Here is a 20,114-nt window from a genome sequence, read left to right on the forward strand (position 1 = left end):
ATGCACTTCACCAAGTTTGTTCTGGCAGTTGTCCTGCCCTACATGTAAGCTCCCTCTCCCAAAAGTACAAGTCCTCCGAGCATCCTGCTAACCACGATGCACGACAGGGCCGCCGCCAACACCCACGTCGGCTGCAAGTGCAACACGGGCGACGACACCTGCCTCCAGGTCGCCTGCAACGGATACTCCGACGCCGGTGTCTTCTTCAACAAGCCCAAGGGCCACGAGGATACCGTCTTTTCGCAAGTCAAGGATGGCGTACGTAAACCTCCTCTCTCTCTCCCTCTTAACTGACATGCCTTCAACTTTCGCCTTGACTAACGCGCGTGGACATGTAGAAATGCTACGCCGTGTACAACAACGGCAACGAGTTCTTGACGTTTGAGGGACTCGGCGGCAAGGAGTGGAGGGCCAAGTGCGAGGAGCACTGCAAGGGTGGCTCTACCTGCTGAGTTAAGACGGGATAGAAGATTTGCGGTCCGCTTTCTTTCGCGTTGAATTTGTCGTAGCAGCTTATATACCAAAGTGATGATTTTACCAATGATTATCTCTCCATTCCTGCGAAATTTTGACGGCATTGTAGATGTAAGGTTTTGTGTCTTTAAGCTTACTTACCTTGCTAAAGGTTGAGGTGGTTGGCACGGGCCGAGATGGGAAGTTAAAATGACGAACTTAATCACGAAAACGAAAACGGGGTGCTGGTGTAATTGTAGATGAGTCGTGTGTTGTAGCACGGTTTGGGAGCTTGGGACCACAATGCTTCCGTAAGAAGAAAGTAAAGAGAACGAAAGTCAACAATAAAAGCCAACGTGATTATGTCGCCCTCTTCACTACGTTTTGCAGTGACAGTGAGTCCATTTTGTTGTGATGCTTGTCGAAGTGGTCCTCCGGATTGAAGCTGACCATAGTGAACGTTGTGCGGCGGTCTTGGTCTGCTCTGGCGCGGGGATCGTCACAGCACCCCTGTTCAACAAACAGGTCCACACGGAAGGGTGGCCGAGTTGGTTATGGCGCCAGGTTAAGGTCAGCTTAACATCTGTTTCCTGGTGGGGCAACCCGCGCGAGTTCGAGTCTCGTCCCTTTCATTTTTCGCTTTTGTGACGAGGTGTTTGTGTTGTATTGATCTTTTGCCATCTACTGCCTTCGTTACCGGGCGTTTGGGAAGCGTTGAGGGGCATGGCGAGGCAGGGGGTTGGATATTCCAAGTGCTTGCCAGGGTTCAAGCGAAGAGGATGAAGAACGGGGATACAAGATTCCATATGGAAGCTAGACTCGGACCATGATAGTGTGAATCTGTGGTGAAAGTGAAGACTAAAGACGCAAGAGGGTTTGCTAGTAGACCGCTAGACCTGCCGTCTCGAGTTTGACAGCTCGTCCGGCGGTGAAGATTGGGTCTCGGGCGCCTCTTGCAGCTAACACTTGGGACACCCGCCTCATTATCTCTCACCGAGTCTGGGGACATGTCATGCAGAGATTACTGCGATCGCTCATGGACTCAAAAATTCTTCAAAGATGCTTCATTTCTGGCTCGAGACATGAAGCATGTTTCATAATTCGGTGAGAATCACAGCTTCAAAAGCTCAAAACTCAAGAGAAGACTGAGAGGTCGAGGGATGTTAGGTAAGCAAACGGCCGGGCTCCCCTGCAGCCCAGCCACTCGCAAAATGAGCCCCTGTCATGAGGTGGCGTTGCCTCGTCGGCGGGAGAGGTGGCAGCGGATGCGGAGACGTGCTGCCGCCGGGGTGGAGTCCCCTGTCGGTGGTGTTCTTACGCAGTGATCCCAAGTCACAAGTGTCATTCTCTCGTTGTCAGGCATAGGTGCGAACCCAAGCCAGAGCAGTTCTGGTTCTTGAATGGGTGGTGTTGGGCACATTTCAATTGTTAAGTATCCGTAAGGTGTGCAACCTGGAAGTTGGGAGATGTATGCAGGACAGCTGTACTGCAGGATACGTACCCTTCTGTCATCTGAAAACCGCCTTAGGTGTACAAAAGCAACATGGGACGAACTGCAACCACGCGATAAACTTTCTACTTCGTGATATGCTTTCTCTCTTCCTTCCCCTCCTCTTCTCTCTCTCTATGTAAAACAAGGACATCGTTTCTTGTTCCTGACAAACGTCAAAAAGGTCAGTCTTCCCTGTTCAAAAAGTGTCTCCTGTTCCTATTCTGGCACTGGTTCCTGCATCCGGGGCGCTACGGGGCCTAGCGCCCGTCAGGGACCCCCGGGGCTTCAGGGATTTTCGGTGGGGTTCTCGGTGGCTGGGAGGGCAACGCCGTTCCCTCCCAACCTCCGACCTGCAACACCATCGCAACCAACGACGAGCTGCAATCGCCAGTCACAACTCTCGATGATGCATGATTTTCTTGCTTTCCCAACCACGCGATTTCAACAAACAGCAAAAACCTCACCACCACCCACACCACGCACCACACACACACTCCCAACCACGATGCTTAGCCTTCTCTCTTCTTTCTCCTTCTCTATTGATCCCCCCCTCCCTGACCATTATTGCAGTTCGGATATGCGTATGCAGCCAGACTATTGAAGACATCTCCGCCTTCACTCTCGCTGGTAATTGGCTCCGTAACAAGTGGAGGCTTCATCACGCCGCATCAGCTCTGCAGAGAGGTTCTCACGACAACAACGACGACCCATGAAATAGGATCAAAGGCAAAGCCGCCATGTATCCTGAAAACGCCCACCCCGACGACGCCTACGTCCAACATCAACGTACGTCTACACCCTATATCGCAACTTGACCTCCTTTACCACTTCTTCACCCACTCACACACACACACACACTGTCTCTTACACACACTTTCCTTCCTCTTCATCATCGTCAGCTTCATCAACAACTCCTTCACACCCTCACCCTCCCCACCCCCTCCAACTCACGACAACCTTGTCCACCCGCCTCTCTTACTTCACTCATACTAACAACCTCATCGTAGGCGGCCAATATCCTCCTCAATATTGGTCTGCTGAGACACCATCACAACACTCATCCACACCAAACACCCTTCGCCCTCACCACGCAAGGAGACAGCATCATGCACACGGCATAGAACGAGAAGAAGAAGACTCCAGCCCCCAGGAAGCACTCTCTCCGCCGCCGTCTTTCGTGCCCCACGCACCATCACCGCCTTCCCAGCAGCAACATCACTCAAACCCTTACCACCCGGAGCAGAACAACTTCCCTGCTCCTGTCGTCATCGGCAGCATGTTCTCTTCCCAGAGCCAGGACCCTTACACTTCCCAGCCGGCCGTTCACTTCAACGAGGCCCAGCTCGCCGTCGACGAGGTCACTAACCGCGCCCGCGCCAAGGGCTTCCGCGACGAGCTCACCATCGCCGCCAACGGCTCCGTCACCCCGGGCGTCGACGACACCCCTTACCTCCGCTATGCCTTGGAGGCCCTGACGAGGGAGCACGGCCACAGCGGCGGGTTCTCTCCCCCGTCCAGCGTTCCCTCTCCGAACGAGAACACCGGATACTACCGCGCTGCCGGATACCTCCCGGACGACCTGCAGAGCCCCCTCATCAGCGGCGACCCTGACTCCGGCTTCTCTCCCATGGTCCCCGTCCCTACGCACACCCGGGACTCGGTCCGCCGCCAGTCCCGGCCGCATTCCAACGCCGGCGCCGAGAGGCCCTCCATGTCTCTCGGCACCCGCATCATCTCCATGTCACCGCCGCACTCGGCAGACTCGAGATATCAGCACAACCAAGCCCAGACCCCGGCCGGCGTAAACCCCACTGAGACCACGCCGAAATGGCTCCCCATCAGCGAGAGGGAGAGCGTCTTCCCGGGCATGACAAAGATCGACACCATTGACGAGGACCGCGCGATATACCCCCGCCTCAACTTCGTCCCCGCGATCCTGCGTCTCCCCTCCCTCATCGCCCTCATGGTGCTCTGCCTCGCCATGATCGCCTGCCTCATGGTCGCCGCCATCTACTCGCCAATCCAACCCGGTCTCCTAACCTACGGCGAGACAATCTACAGCGGCAAATACTTCCTCTTCCGCATCCTGCCCCAGCTCTTCGCCTCCCTCATCTTCGTCTACGCCCAGTGCGTCGCGGCAGCGACCCTCCGCATCCTCCCCTTCGCCGCCCTCTCCGAAGACGAGCCCATCCGCCGCCGCAACGCCCTCTTCCAGAACCTCTACACCAAAACTTTCCTCCTCCCGCAGCTCGCCGGGCCCGTCCACGTCAAAATCGCCCTCGCCATCCTCTGGCTCTCGGCCTTCGCCATCCCCCTCGCCAGCGCCTCCTTCACCGTCATCCTCGTCGACGTCTGGTACTGGACCGCCGTCCAGGGCGTCGTCTGGACCCTCGTGGCCCTCTACCTCCTCGTCCTCGCCGCCGTCCTCATCCTCCTCCTCTTCTGGCGCAACCGCGTGACGGGCCTCATGTGGGACCCGCGCTCCATCGCAGACCTCTCCGTCATGATCGCCCGGAGCAACACCCGCGACGCCTACCGCGGCGCAGAGGTCGCCCCGACGAGCAAGAAGCTTCGCTCCATGCTCCGCAACCGCATCGTCGACCGCCTAGGCTACTGGATGACGGACGACCACCAGGAAACCCCCTGGTACGGCCTCGGCACGGAACACTCCCAGGGCCACACCCCGTCCGACCTCCACTACGACGTCAAGAACGAATCCTCCTCCTCCTCCTCCGCCATCGCCGCCGACGACCACCACGACGGCCGCTCCGTCACATCCACCCTCCTAGCAGGCCGCTCCGCCCACCGCTCCGGCCTCGTAGAAACCTACAAACTCCCCTGGTGCCTCCGCACCCCACAAGTCCTCTTCTACGTCGTCGCCTCAACAATCCTCCTCACGGCCCTCTTCGTCGTCTCCTTCCTCCACCGCACATCTCTCGTCGCCGGCTTCCGCCCAGGCGTCCCCGCCGCGCCGCTCTCCGCGCCCTCCTCCTTCTCCGCCGCCAACTTTTTGTACAGCTTCGTCCCCAGCTTCCTCGGCCTCCTCCTCCTCCTCGCCTTCCAGACCCTCGAGCAGCAATTCCGCATCCTCCAGCCCTGGGCCGACCTCTCCACCACCACGGACGGCGCGCCCGCCTCCCGCTCCGTGCTCGCCGACTACGCCGCCTGTCTGCCGCTGCAATCCACCCTCCACGCCCTCCGCAACGGACACTACCGCGTCGCAGCCCTCTCCGCCCTCTCCCTCCTCCTCACCTTCCTCCCCGCCCTCGCAGGAGGCCTCTTCATGGCCCTGACCGCCACCAACCGCCCCTCAGAAGCCGGAGGCAGCGGCGGCGGAGTCCGCATGTTCCCCAACATCCCCGTCTTCGCCGTCATCCTCGCCCTGCTGGTCCTCTACCTCGCCGCCCTCGTCTCCCTCCTCTTCGGCCGCAACAGCTACCGCCTCCCGCACGCCGTCACCTGCCCCGCAGAAATCTTCTCCTTCCTCGCCAACGAGGACTGCGCCGCGGACCCGGCGTTCCAGGCCGCGCCCCGCTCGGCGGAGAAGCTGCGCGTGTACCTCGGCGCCGGCCCGGGGAGCTCGGCGCGGGGCGCGTCTGCTGCGGCGGCGGGGATGAGTCAGAGCGTTTGGGTGTTGGGGTACGTCGAGGCCGGGCGCGATGTCAGGAGGCTTGGGGTGAGAAGATTGAAGAGGTTTACGGGGGATGGGGCCGGGGAGAAGGGGCCTTTTGGGAGGCCTGCTTCTAGGAGGTCTATGATGGGGATGGTTTGAGGACCGACTGTCATCCCTTCGAACCGCGCATCTCCCCTTTCCTTTCAGACTGCGTTAGTAATGTCGAGATTCGACATGTACGCCGCCTTTTCCAAGCATCTCGTCTTCCTCCCGAGCAATTGGGTGACAAAAGTCTGATTTTCAACCTCGGTTTCTAATGTTTGCTATTTCTTTTCACTCATGTATCGGCGTTTACTGGCATTTTCACGGGTCACATTTCAGGGTTTCATTGCATTGGCATGGCGTTTTACAGGTTGGGCATATCCACGAAGTTTCGAGATGAAGACGAATGAGAAAGAGAGGGAGAACAGAGAAGGGAAGAGTTTTACGATATGAGTGTACGGGAACGATTTACATGGTATCCACGATAGAATGTCTTTACGCATCAGATGCATTAATGTCAACTCACCTTGTTCATCATGCTCATCCCGACACAATCATCGCCCCATCGAGTATGACTTTCCCCAGTGCTCTAGATCCACGTCTTTCGATCTGCTAGGTATTAGAAATCTCTAGCAATCGGGTAAGAATATGGCAATCATGAACGGGTAGCGAAGCAGCGGCATCTCCCGCGAATCCAGGGTTAGAATTCCAGAGATTCAGAAGTAAAAACTCTTTTCCACGACCCTGAATCCCTTCAAAACTGGAATTCAAACCTTTCCAAATACACTCGCCAAGCAAACCTTCCCCAAAGACATCTTCCCTCGTCTAACCTCCTCACGGGTCCCCCGTACCTCGTTGCATCTCTCGCCTCTCTCGCCTTTCTCGCTAACATGCGGATCCAACACCCGCCAACCCGAACCGAGCTCTCGCCGTCCCCATCTTACCTCCGCCCCACCCTCTCGGCTCTCTCCGGCTTACACGAACCACCGGCGAACCAAGTTTCTCCCAAACGCCCGTAAGCAGCGCTGCCATCTCCTCCCTCTACATATCAACGTCGCGCATTGCTCCAGCAACTCGAGAGTCTAGATCCTTTCACGTGGGCTGCTCGCAGCGAAAACCCTTGGCAAAAAAAGGGCTGAGGACTCTCGTACTGGGGAATGGACTAGAACTCCTCCGCTCGTGTGTTACCCCAGTAGCCTACCTAGAAAGTTCCTATTCCAGAAACCATATCCATCCCGACGCAGGTTTCCTCACGAGAGTAGAGGGATGGGAGACGGGTGAGGTAAGTCAAGTGAGCAGCTCCCATCGTCATATTACGTCATTGAAGACTGGTAGTGTGGCGAGTGAGGTTTCCTCGGCAAAAAGACTCCAGGATTTTTTGGGTATTTGTTTTGAACAGACAGTTGGAACTTGGAGGAAGCATGTGGCTTTCCCGTTCATACTTAGTCTACCTTGTGGCAATTATCCTATCTTGTTGTTATTGTTGATGTTTTACTCTTCTTAGGTTGGTCAAGTCGCCAGACAAGACCTGTGGACTGACGACGCTCATACTTCTTCCCCCCCAGAGGAGGGACGGAGTCATCTCCGAGCTCAAAGGCCGTTACATCAGATTGCGTTCCCTTGGGGGGAGAACTAGTCTACCCCGCTCTCACCATAATTTTGTCGTTCGTCGTTGATCCGTCTGACTCGTTGATCCAAATTCCTCCCTTCACCTAACCCATCCCTTTGGAAACCTTCTTTCCCCCGGGGTCCACACGAATTCTCATCCCTTGTCAGGAAATCCCCGCGCAAACCACTTCCAGGTGGTCTGCGCAACCTGGTGTCTGTCCTCCTCTTACCGACTAGATCCTCCTCTTACTCCATGTGTTCCAAGACCGTATTCTTCTTCATGAGATAGTGATAAACATGGCAGTATAATGAGAACATTCAAGCGTTAACGTGGAGCAAACATGACGAGAATGAAACTAAGTAAAACAACGAAACAAAAGAAAAATGAGCGAGTAAAATACAAACGCTGCGCTGAAATGCAAATACGCCGGCTGGTTCCGACGCCTCCCCGTCGTAAATAGGCCATATGCTCGTAATGCGCAAATGAGCTACATGGTCTTCATGCGTTTGGAGACCTTGCATGCGTACGTCCAAACATGCGTCCAAAGACGGCACCGGATCTCTTGTGGCGTTCAAAGATCATCTGGTTCTCGCGAATCCTCTCGGCCTCAGTCTCGGCGCGGATCTTGCGGAGCTGTGCATCCGCGTAGGCTGCCCCTTTGGCGCTCCGGCGAGTCTCGCTGGCGGTTCGCTTGTGCAGCGTCTTGACGAAGCGAGAGATGGTGTGCTCGGGCTCTTCTTCATCAGAGTCCGAGTCCGAGTCAAAGTCGAAGAAAGACTTGGGCGTGTCCAGACCCGACGATGTTCCTATTGTCGGCGTCTGCGGTGGCAAGGGGGCAGAACGGGGATGTGTGAGGTCGGCAGTACATGGGTAATAATTCCCATGCGAGGTATGAGGTCTCGTGTAATCAGAAGGTAGGGGAGAGTACAGAGGCGATGAGAGAGGAGAAAACAGAGAAGCCGTGGCAGGAGAATATAGTGGAGCGGCGGTAGCCGTGGCCGTAGACATGGGCATAGAATGAAGATGGATGGGTGGTGGACGATGTCCCTTGCGAAGATTGCCCATACTCGGTCGAGTTGAGAGGGCAGAGAAGTGAGGTGGCGGTGGTGGAGGGTAGCTCGGAGCTTGAGGCTGAGTACGAGGGAAGAGGCTGTAAGAGGACCGGACGGCACGAATGGTCCGGCGAAGTTCTGGAGGGCTCCGAGGCTCAGGGTCCTCGGGGCCCTGAACAGAATGGGGGACCGGTGACGCTGGCATACTTGCGGGTGGTTGGGGTTGGGTGACAGGGTCCACGGTGGTGGAAGGGGTTGGAGATGGTGAGTGCTGGACCTGGATGTTATACTCGACAGGTCGGGGTGGTAGGGGGTAGGCGTCGTAGTTGATGCAACCCGTCTTCTTCGCCCTGCGGATATGTGGTGACGGGATCAAGGCAGGATACTGGGTCTTGGCCTTTTCTGGGGTCTGCTGGGTCTTTCCCTCATCAATCGGCCAGAAGGTGTCCCAAAGCTGAGATGCGGAAGCGTGGTACTGGTAGTCGTCGTCGAGCGATACTTCGGAATCAGTCCGATCATCAATGAGACTGGGTGCTGAACTGTTGGAGCCTTGCGAGCCCATAGAAGTACGATCTCGTTTGGTTGGTGTTTCCGGGCAAGCAAGGCCGTGGTGGCGGTAATCTTGAGTGAGGTCCTCGGATGAGTACGTTTGACCGGCTCTTCTGTACGGGTTGCGAGTCGGAGTGCCGTCGGGTCGAGGGTATGAGAAGTTGGCGTATCCGTAATACTTGGAAACGAGCTTAAGATGAGCAAGTTTTGTTTGCCGCTCCATGCTCGACGGCCGAGACGATGGTCGAGAAGCTACCGTGATGTCGAGCTCCTGTGCGTAACCGATCATGTCCTCTTGAGCGCCGGACATCGCTGCGGTCAGCGTCTGCAACACCGGCTTGATCTATGCTGGATGTGAAACTCTGGGGATAATAACGCCACGATGGATATACTGGCCGGAGGGCTCATGGATGAGGGCGAGGCAACGATATATGCGTGGGCCGTCTTGAGCCAAGCGGAGCCTGTCTCCCTGCCCCAGACAAGTTGTAAGAATGCCTCCTCTGTCACGGCTGGCCCGGCGGCACGAATCATATGCCTTCCACTCAACGGCGGACAACAACAGGAGCACAAATATGCAGCACCTTGTCTTGGTCTCTCCATACTCGAGGTCTCGTCTTGAGTTCTGGTCCACCCGGGTGGCTGATTATGACAACCAGACCATCCCCTGCAATTCTCAGACATTCCTCGCCTAGGGGCCATCCCTCGTGTGATATGCATACTCGGTGACAGTTGCGCCCGGGGCCAATCAGAGTCCCGGTAAGACACCGAATGTGGCCCGGTGTGTTGTGGACGGGTCGGTGGGTATCGGATGCTGCATGGCCTCGACGGCTCTCACAGGAATGGTAGATTGCCTGCTGGCGACTTCCGTCTCGAAAGGAATGCATAATGGACAGAAAAGGTTTGACCTTGGGTCTCTGCATTACTCGGGTTTGCTCAAGAAAGCAGCAAACGCGCTCTGGAAACATGGCGTTGGTGTGTCGTTTACAACAAGCGAGGAGTCTGCCGGCTTGGCCTACTTGGATCGGAAGATCTTCGTGATTACTCTTTCCGGCCATCTGCTTGAATATACCGAAAGGGAAAACAAGATTTTCTGCAGCGTCAATAAATCTGCGCAGGGGACGAAGAAGCAAGGAAAAAGGGCACCGTCATGCGGGGAAGCCGATCGGAAGAGCCTCAACAACGTCCCTGCGTCCATAGGCTTCTTCCTCAGCCGTCTTCTGGCTAGAAAACAGGGTCGACGGGGAAGACTACCTTAGTCCTGCACTTCTGCAGCTGGCAATCGCTTGGCTACCTTAGTAGCCGAGAGGGTCCTAGTGAAAAAGCAAGACGGGAAAGATTTGGTGTGGGAACCAGACCTCTGGAATGTGTCGACCTCCTCGTTGTCTCGCTTCCACGGTGACAACCAACTTCTCTCTGAACCGATGGCGCCACAATGAGCCTAGAGGTCCTTCTCGGCCTGCGTTCGCTGCAGCAAACTTGCGAGGGCCGGCCTAGAATACCCACCTTCTCTTTCGATTCAACAGACACTGCCAGAAAAGGGCAAGCAAACCAGCTAAAAATCTCACGAGAACTTGACGTAATCCAGGCTTGAGGGCCTAGGTCTCGCAGTATGGTCTCGCCGGGAAGATTTTCGACGAGAAACGAGACACACAACACAATTTTCTATAATGGTTCGTCCGGTTGGCTGACAAGATGGTAAGCTTGGCAGTCTTCGTCCGGGAGAAAATCAGACGACCAGAGCGACAAGTGAATCTCGATGTTGCTCATCCAGAGCCTCATATGCGATCTCGATCTGGCTCTCGGTGGAGATAACTTCTGCCACGATAGCGCAGCCCATTTTTCAGCCATCTCTCTCGTGGATCACCTCGGCTGCGGGGGGCTTACAAGACGTTGATAGCCACAGCCGTGGATGACGGAAACCGCGTTCCCCTGATTCTATTTGTTTGGTGACAATCTTAATATGCGGGCCATTTGTTTTGGTACTGCCGTTTGCGACCGGCAGTAGGCATGCGGCGTTCCAGAGCAACAACAGCCACAGTGTGACAAACCGGCTGATGTATGGCTCGATCGATCGGATGGCGGGACTGCGGTCCAACGACAACTCGAGCTGAAGATGCCTGTCGCCCAAATGATCAGAATGGTGGCAGACGGGAAATAAAGCCTTGACCGCAGCGGGAGTTTCAGCGATTTGTATTGAAGACGTCATGCCGCCTGCCATACGCCTCATGCCGTCAAAGGCGCATTTCGCCGTTGGCCTGAGAAAATGATTGATATCAAAGTTCCAAACGACGTTCACCTGAAGACGATAGATGGTCTGGTCGGGAAGTAAACGGTCGGGCGGAATCAAGCGTCAACGCAGGCAATCAGTCTTTTGCGTGGTCTTGGTCCCCGAAAGTTAGGATGCGGGAGATCGTCCGCAGCCAAGGGCGTCAAGTGATTCAGGGCAGCGAACAAGTGGTGACCCTGGAAAAGAGGTTTCCCATGCAAGATGGGGACTTCTTGATTTTCTCGACCTGGCAATCCGATAGGGGCCTGAGCAGCTGGACGATCGACAGGGGACGATCGCCCCTAGCATACCGATCTCATTCTGTCAGCTAACATCACAGGCCAGGGATGTTGCTATGCTCCGTGGTTCCGAAGGATTGTGTGCGGGTCGGAGATATGAGGATATGGTTAGAGACATGCTGCAAGGGAGGCCGAAGAGGAGTGAGCGACTTTTCCGCTTTCCTTGATGGCTTCGAATTGCGAACCACCAACGCCGGATCAAAGTGCAAATTTTCGAGTTTGGTTCGATATAGCGTGGTGCTTTCTCGCATCGGGACATCGTCCGAAAAGTTCTCTCGACTTTGAAGCTCAAAATTTCTCCCTGCGATATCTCGTAATGGTACCTGAAGGGTCCATTGTCTCGCACGAGTTAACAGGGTCGCTGGCTGAGTCGACAAACCTGTTCGCGGATACTTGAGAAGGGATGTGAATCAGGGGAAGGAGAAGGGTCAGATCTCGATCTCGATCGTGTTGGGTTGCAGACTCGCGAGACATGCTGGTAGCAGCTCTCAGGGCGGTTGATTACCGGTATCGTGAGGTTCCAACGCAGTGGCTTGTGCAGACTCTGAGCCATCCCTGGGGCGGACTGTTGCGCGTCCCCTTGCCCTTGGGTTTGTTACGAACAATTGGCGGCTGTCTCCGGGCAAGGATGTCAACGGAAGAAATCGACGCAAGTTTTTTTGTTCTTCGGGTGCTGATTTTTACGTTTGAACGAGTCGAGGGTTCGGATAGATACTATCAGGCATGCATCCTTGACTTTAGAGATTTCAAGAGTGGAAGTGAAGCAGGGAGGCTGCTTGAGGGGCCCGGCAGATTGGACAAGGAACGCCGAGAAAGGATGGCCCTTGGTCGTCGATAATGTATCCGTAGGTACGGATGAAATGGGTGGATTGAATGAGCAGCGATGGGCAGAAATCAGATGGGCGACGTCGAATTTGAGCAGTTCAAGACTTGAAGTTTCGGGGGCGCGAAAATTGATTCCCAAAGGCGTAGAAACCGTTGCAGTCAGACGGGTATGAAGAGTCAAGGAAGAATTGGAAAAATGGCCCCCAGGTCTAGGAAGTTGTAACCGTCGATGAATGGAAGGAAGTACCGCTGCACCGCACCTGCTTGGAGCGTTTGGTTCCAGGTCCACGAGGCAATTGCGAGCTTAATCATGGGGAAGGTCCAATGAGTAGTTTGATTGGGTCCTGCCACTCCTGCAAGATCAGGGAACAGGGGGAAGTCGTCGGGAGCGACCCGTTGTTTCCCAGTTTGATCCCCGAGCTCCCTTTCTAGCACGGGCCATCCTTGTTCTTTCCCTCTTCGCTGGCACATGGGCCCAGGCCTTTCCCTTCCAGGTTGAAGTTGACCTGGATGACTGCACCTTACCTAATCATGCCAAGATTTGTGTTAAGAGCAGGCACATCCCGCACCCAAGCAGCAAGCTTCCACCTCACGGAGTTTGGACGTTGAACTTCCACTGACATACCCCGTACCTATTGCGGTATTCGAATACTCTCCGGGATGCCTGGGCTATCAAAGCTTGAGAAAAAGTTCCAACGCTCGGTGGGTGTCAACGCTCGTCCAAGACCATCTCCTTCCTCCTTGATTCCATCTCAACGCATTGTCCAATGCACTTGGGCGACAGAACATCGAGAGAAGGATGAACGAGCCTCGCGCCAATGCAGGTCTTACCGCGTTCCCGATCGTCTAGACATTTTATCGACGGAGAGGGCCGCTGGTTTCTCCAGACCAGGCACATATGCAAAGCAAAGACCTTTTAGATCGTTTGCAATTGTGTACCTGCAATAGCTTGCCTGCCTCACTAATCTCTAGAGACACTGTTTCGAATCCAAGATCCAACTCAGACGTTCGCCATACAATCTATCCAACATCGCCTCACGAAGATGAACCCCTAAGTCTAGGTAGACGGGGAACCTCCGGGCAAATACCATGCCATTGGGACTGCTGAAGACGGAGAGAGGCCAAAGGGCAGGCGATTGGCAATCTGGGTGGGTTTCGTCACTGCGCAGTGACAACACACACTCACCCACACCTCATCTTCACTCTCACTCTTCGTCTCTCATACCATACAACGCACTCACTCACTCATTCTTGAAAGTAACTCATTCTCACCGCCGGCGCACAAGTGCCCTTGGACCATGAATATGTCATGGATCTCCTCGTCACTCATCGAAGCCGGTCTTATGGCCACAACCAAGGTCCAGGCCGAGGTCAGAATGCGCAAGATTGGTTGACACTAGGGCTGATTGGTGTTTCCTCTCCTCTCCGGCCGAACCTACGCCCACTTCCTTGCCCATGCTCACTATTCACAGCTCACAGCTTACCCCCGGTGCGCCTCCCACCACACGTCCCCAGCCCCCCGATTTTCTGCCACTGGCTCAATCTCAATCGTCGGCACCGCGGCCACCGCAGGCAGTTTCCCTGCCTCTCCGAGCTTCCCTGCCACGGCTGATCGGTCACTGGTCAATCCCACACGGGTGAGGCGAGCAGTTCCAATCTCTTGTCTCTCATCTCCCGTCGTGGCCGCAGCCGGCGCCGCCTTCGTCTGGTCGCACACTGTCACCGTCTAGCCCATCCTCCCGTCCCTCCGTCCCAATTGGCACCCAATGCCCGATATGTCAGCTCATGGCCGGCAGAGTCTCCTTGGGGCCTTGGGCAGGCCAAGTTTCCCATAATCTCAATGAGCAGTCGGGATATCCCTGGACCGGGTCGCGCATGGTCGTCGATAACCAGGCGGCCTAGGCTGCACATCCCGCGATCCCATGCGCGTAATGGCAATGATGTTCAGCGGGGAGAGCCATGCACCGGTCAGACTTAGGAAGGCGCCGTTAAGGCATCCCGAGGGCCCAATCCTGAAAGCTGCAGCCATCTTCCACGCCGGCGCTGCAATAGACGACAGCTCAACGCTCCACAGGGCGCGCGCATCTCAATGTACCTGGCCGGCTCTGGCGTTGGATGGCAGAGCCAAGGCGTCAGACCAGTTACCTCGCGACGGGGAACAACCTGCAAAGAGCTGCAAAAGCCTGCATATGGCTGCACGTCGTGAATTGGCGGATGCTGTACCTTGGCTGGGGGCGCGCCAGTAGAGGAAATTGGCCCATGTTGTCCACCTGCGGGAGATGTTGTTGGTACTCTGCATCCGTGTCCGTACACCAGGACTACCTTTTAATGTCAGGTAATGTAATACCTCAGGACTCAGGTTTGTACATACGGATGCTCGTGTCTGTCCAGTGCAGAGTGTAGAGTCCAGACTCCAGTGTACCCCCAGCTCCATGTCGAGATGGTTCGAACCCTGCCTTGTCCGCCGGGTGAGAAGCGAAAGCTCCGCCGTGGTTCGTAATTTGACGCGATGATGGGTTGGGTGTTGGGTACGATGCCAGTGCCCTGCCGAAACAATTAAAACCCGTCACCTGTCCCATCCCGTTTTGTGTCCCACGTCCCCGTCTCCGTCCTGCCTTCTGCCCTGCTCTTGCGCGACTTGCATCATCAGTCATCCTGACCTCGAACTCGAACTTGATCGCGCGCATTCGACTTTGGACCGACCACCCACCCACTCAAGCCGTCAATGACCTCGACACCCACATCCTGACAGAGGTCGCATGGAGGAGGTGTTGCTTGGTGAGCTGCCATAGGTCCGTGTTGGCCCAAGGTAGCAGCAGGAGCAACAGCGGCCACCAAACAATTCTCGCTCCCGTCAGCCCAGTCACGTACGCGCAGCAGCACTGACATTGACTGAGCTGAAGCTGGATGTGGTGAACTGGATGGAATTGGACGAGCACTACTTACTACCAGGGCAACCCGAGACAATTGGCGTTGCTATCAATCAGAAAGTCTGAACGGCCCGAGACTGAGACTGAGAAAAGAGCTTGTTTGGCTGGTGGACGTGTCGTGTACCTGGCCTGGTCGTCGCAACCCAACCCAACTGGCACGACCAACTTCCAGCCTCCAGCAAGCAGGCCGCATCCAATTGGATCCAATTGCATCGAGGAGGACCGCCTCGCAGAGAGGAGGAAGCCGAAGAGCAGCAACCTGAAAGTGGGAGAACCTGAGGTTCAAGGTACCTCAACTTCAGCTCCTGGTCCGCCCCTTCCAGCCCAAGGTGCTGCACCTTCTCACTCCCAGGCTTTTGTACCTTCCTTTGGAGTGTCCTACGTGATGCTCTCCACACTCACTTCGCCTTGGAGTTGACACTGAAAATCAAAGGAAGGTGCAACTGGGCAAGAAAGGCACAACCACCACCGGTCACTGCCCAATTGGCCGCTCCTTCCTTCACATGAGATTGGCTTTTTCTCACGCCTCATCCACCTTCTCATCAACAAAACAAACATTCTGCACGAGGGGAAAAAAAGAGAAGCCAATTTCACAAGATCTTTCTTCTTGCCATCTTTCTTTTTCCCCCCCACGCACAACCAGCAGGCCTCCCAACTGGCACAACCTCTTCTCTCACTCTCTCTCACCTCTCACCTCACCCTGATCCTTACTCCAAACTACTGCGGGCTTTCTTCCTCTCACTTCGACCATCAAAATCCTCACATCTTCAGCATCGCCATCTTCGCCATTTTCAAAATCTTCACTGCACGCAGTCAGTAGCAGTTCCGACAAATCCATTTAAAAGAGGTCGCTCAGCTCAATTCGACCACTGACAGCAGGGAGGTGGCTCCAGTCTCACTCTTATCCGTTCGAATTGCGCTTCTTCCAATCTATCCGTCCAATTCCGCCCACGCTGCCAAAGCGCATTGTCGCCTAGCCACCCTCTTTTTCTCGACCCAAGCTCCAACCTCCAGCCTCTCGAATTTCTTCACCTCAGACCTCCGGCTTAGCACCTTTCTCTTCTTTCTTGGACTCCATTTCTCTGGACCCTCACTTCTCCGCCTTCAATTCGTCTCTGCTGAGCAGTAGCAACTTGCTCATACAGACCGCCTTCGACAATATTTTTTGGGTGTGGTATCAGAACCCCCATCATCAAGATACCACCCTACCGAGTAAGTTGTACCCTGTTCCCTCCAACCTCACCCATTTTTTTCCCTGCCCGGTTTTCCATGTAACCCGACTTTCGCACAATCCACACCACCTCCGTGTTCCTACCTTTCGGTACTTGCTGACTCTTGCTGGATCAGCGTTCCCCCAGATCCTCCTCAACACCACCCACACTACCTCATTTCTCAGTTCCGAATCACCACCAAGGTGGTGATAATTCCAACTTGTCTACTCCAACAGGTCAGAGCAGTGACCTGGGCAACATTGTCAAGTTGACAGACCAAACTCCCCCCACGCCTTCTAACGACCGTCACGAAATTCACGAAATCACGACCCCTTCTGCGCAGCGCCAGCAGCAGCGGAGGCAAGCGCGAAACATTACCCCAGATCCAGTCGCTGAGAGACCAACCACTCCAGCTTCGTCCCAACTCTCCCACCGCACCCTTCGACGTACTTCGCGATCCGTTGCGACCCCAAGTCCTACACCGCAGTCTGCCCGCCAGGTCCACATTGAGGCCGCATCAGTAGGTTTCAGTCCCAAACCACAGATTGCGACCGCGCCTGCGCCTGCGCCCACGCCAGCACTTGCGCCTGCCCCGACTTTTAATTACGATTACCCTCGAACCGTCGCTCCCCTCGATCGACGAAATTCGCGTGCGCGAAGAGTTCTCTCACAGGATCTGAGCGAGGACTTTGACGAAGAGTCCTCCGACGAAGCTCTGTTATTCCGAGACCCAACATCATCGTCTTCTCATACCCGACGCGAGTCTCACCGATCTCATCGCGTTTCCAGAAACACTCGCAGTGCCATCCTCTTTGCACTTGAGGAGGCGCTTCGGCAACCTAACCTGTTCACGCCCGACGAAATAGAAGAGGGCGCATCAATGGCTGACCTGATCGGAGGCGGCACTGCCGCTTCCAACGGTAATGCCTCGGCTTCCACTCGCCAGCGCACCACTGGCGCCCCTAACCCTACCAGCTCGCCTTCTGGAATTCGTGGTCCTAGAATGATCATGCAGGAGCGCGCTGCTAGAGAGGCAGCCCGTCAGAGAGCCGAACAGGAACAGATGCAGTTGGAGAGACAGCGAGCCGAGCAGGAAGCTCGCCTATTGGAGGAGACGCAGAGACGGAATGCGGAGCGCCGAGCTGCCACCGCCGCTACTGGCGCTGCCGGAGGAGGAACAGCTGGTGGCGCCGCCAACGTGCCCCAGCAGGACCCCACCTCTCACCGGCGACCCGTAGCTACCGATACCCCACAAACCCGAACCAACCCGGGAGGAAGTTCCCGCCAGCCCACAACGACTCAGCCGCAGACTCGACACGGTCGAACGGCGTCGACGTCTCAGCCCGGCCAGCAACCCTACAGCACAGCCCCTCAGGCCAGCACCACTCAACAGCCTGCTAACACCTCTGTTCAAGGAGCCCAGGAGTCCGGCGCTACGGGATCGAGACCCAGAAACTCATTTCCCCACGCGTTTGAGCGTTGGGAAACCTTATCGGCTCATTGGGAGGGTCTCACCAGCTTCTGGATTCGACGACTTGAACAGAATAACCAGGACATTGAGCGTGATCCTGTCAACCAAGCGCTCTCTCGCCAGGTCACCGACCTTACTGCGGCCGGTGCCAACCTTTTCCACGCCGTCGTCGAGTTGCAGCGCCTCCGCGCTAGCTCTGAACGCAAGTTCCAGCGATGGTTCTTTGAGACCCGGGCTGAGCTGGAGCGTGCGCAGGAGGTCAACGCCATGTTAGAGTCGGCCCTTGACGAGGAGAGACGTGCTAGAGAGAACGCTGTTCAGGCAGCTATCCAGAAGGAGCGTCAGCACTCCGCCAACGATGAACGCGTCAGGGAGATGAAGAAGGAGCTCCAGATCTCCAAAGAAGAGGCCCGCCGCGCTTGGGAGGAGCTTGGTCGCCGTGAGCATGAAGAGCGCGAACGGACCCAGTCTCTGCAGAGCGGTCAGCCTACCATCCTCGGCGGCGTCCAGGTCGTCCCGATGACGCAGGGTGTCCCCAGTCGCCATGGCAGCTCCCGTGAGCAATACGGCGGCCAGCAGGCCGGCTACGCTGGCGATTATTCTCAAGCTCCTGGTGGTCAATCCATCCCCGCCACTTCCAGCAACCTCTATCCATCCGGCGATCCAGGTCAGGAGGGCGTTACTTACACGGGTGCTGGTTCCGAGGGTGGATACTCTGAAGGTGAGTACACTATCGATGCGCAAGGCCACTTCGTTCGCGATTCTCAGGGAAACAAGGTTCCCTTCATTGCTCCACCTTCCCCAGTTTCTGACGAAGGTATAGAAGAGTATGAAACCCCAGCAACGAACCCTCCCAGTGCCGGTTACCTGCAGACCCCCACCACGTCCGCTGGAGAACAGCAGCAGGGAACCGCTCAAGACTATTCCGGCTCGGGCTATGCTGCTCCAGGTTGGGAGACTGTCCCCAGACATCATCACCCAACTCGCCTGAGCGATGTCATGGAAGAGGACGAGCGCAGCCGCGCCAGCAACAGTCAAGTGGGCCGACACTAGTATTCTCCGGCTCGCAAGCACTAAGCTCTTATAAAGCATCGATCCTCGAAGTGCTTACGCGACTCACATTGCCCCTGAAGACAATAAGAGCGCCAGAGCTTCCTCTACCACATGCGCTCTGCTCGATGGCACGGTATCATCCCGTTCTCTCGCACTTTATTCACTCTTGCAAGACTATCGCCTCTTGCGAGCACACATTACATCCTTGCCAATGGTGGCAATGAACAAGCATACATAATTCTTCTGCACGAACATACGACCGCAAGGCGACTTTGACGATTCACGCGTCATAGGAGCCATTAGCGGCCAGGCAGACTTCACGGACGTTTCACCATGGCCTGAATCGTCCCTCATCGTTGGCACAGAACTAGAAGAACGCACCTGTGGCAGATACGGACTGTCTGTCTAGACATTGTTGGAGTTTCTCAAGCGCGACTTGACGACTAATTTTTTTGTTTGGCATCACACCTTTTTGCGGAGACCTTTGCGATAAAAAAAGAAACGATTCTGAGAGATGGTTTGACACGGCGACGGACGGTCGGGCATGAAAGGGTCAGCATGGCATGGCATGGCATACTTCTTTTTTCTTCGTTTTGGCGGCAATCAATCATGATTCTTTCCTCCCGACTCTCCGCCTAAAGACTTCTTCGAGTGAATAAATCGTTTCATCCTCGCTCAGACCAGAACACTCGCACCCAGCCACGCTCAGCGGCAAAGACTCCACACGAGGGGCTTCAGACTTGAGAGGAGAGAGGAGGTGATATTCGAGATGGAGGCATGGGCAAAGAGGTGCAGAGCTCTCACGGCGTCTGGGGCAAGGGAACGGGGGGGGGAGGAGTCCTGTATTTGTAGGAAAGACTTTTGTAGGAGATAATTCATTTGCATCGAGTACGTGGGGACCACGTACTAATGCGCGTACTTAGCTAGCATCCTCGTCTGGAATGCGAAAGTATCGTGACGTGCCGGTAGCTGGCTGGATGCTCCGTGACCGGCTACCGCTATATGAGATGTAATTTTGGGTGCGTGATGGTTGGTGGCGGGGTGATGGCGGGGCATGCCGGGCTAAAACTCCGGCCTTGCCTTGTCTGTTTTTGGGTGATGCGCATTCCTGAGATCAGGCTGTGGGTTAGCTTACATGCTTATGACCGGTTGAGACACTCGTTGACGCGCTCGAACTCTGGTATCCCTTGATTGGGAGTGTGTTTGGATGTGATGGCAGAGCCTTGTTGAGTTCGGAAACGCCTGGCTG

The 20,114-nt window shown here is 55.7% G+C and overlaps 4 protein-coding genes across 4 annotated transcripts; 3 read left to right on the forward strand and 1 right to left on the reverse strand.

Moving 5' to 3' along the window:
• On the forward strand, nucleotides 1-452 carry HER10_EVM0011975 (uncharacterized protein; the record flags this gene model as incomplete). Its single annotated transcript, XM_035481381.1, has 3 exons — nucleotides 1-44; nucleotides 108-258; nucleotides 339-452. 3 exons carry the CDS (start codon nucleotides 1-3, stop codon nucleotides 450-452), a joined length of 309 nt encoding a protein of 102 aa, XP_035333444.1.
• A 2,230-nt stretch (nucleotides 453-2,682) lies between these two features.
• HER10_EVM0005099 (phosphoribosylaminoimidazole-succinocarboxamide synthase) lies at nucleotides 2,683-7,087 on the forward strand (the record flags this gene model as incomplete). Its single annotated transcript, XM_035474724.1, has 3 exons — nucleotides 2,683-2,731; nucleotides 2,953-5,092; nucleotides 7,021-7,087. The coding sequence occupies 3 exons, from the start codon at nucleotides 2,683-2,685 to the stop codon at nucleotides 7,085-7,087; spliced, it is 2,256 nt and encodes a 751-aa protein (XP_035332583.1).
• Nucleotides 7,088-7,707: 620 nt separating this feature from the next.
• HER10_EVM0009377 (uncharacterized protein) lies at nucleotides 7,708-9,120 on the reverse strand (the record flags this gene model as incomplete). Its single annotated transcript, XM_035478866.1, has 1 exon — nucleotides 7,708-9,120. One exon carries the CDS (start codon nucleotides 9,118-9,120, stop codon nucleotides 7,708-7,710), a length of 1,413 nt encoding a protein of 470 aa, XP_035333104.1.
• A 5,622-nt stretch (nucleotides 9,121-14,742) lies between these two features.
• HER10_EVM0008067 (uncharacterized protein) lies at nucleotides 14,743-19,755 on the forward strand. Its single transcript, XM_035483055.1, has 2 exons — nucleotides 14,743-18,533; nucleotides 18,636-19,755. Exons 1-2 carry the CDS (start codon nucleotides 17,222-17,224, stop codon nucleotides 18,863-18,865), a joined length of 1,542 nt encoding a protein of 513 aa, XP_035332956.1. The 5' UTR covers nucleotides 14,743-17,221; the 3' UTR covers nucleotides 18,866-19,755.
• The last annotated feature ends 359 nt before the right edge of the window (nucleotides 19,756-20,114 follow it).

The sequence above is a fragment of the Colletotrichum scovillei genome (genome assembly GCF_011075155.1).
Source record: "Colletotrichum scovillei strain TJNH1 chromosome Unknown Contig00006, whole genome shotgun sequence".
Classification (NCBI taxonomy): domain Eukaryota; kingdom Fungi; phylum Ascomycota; class Sordariomycetes; order Glomerellales; family Glomerellaceae; genus Colletotrichum; species Colletotrichum scovillei.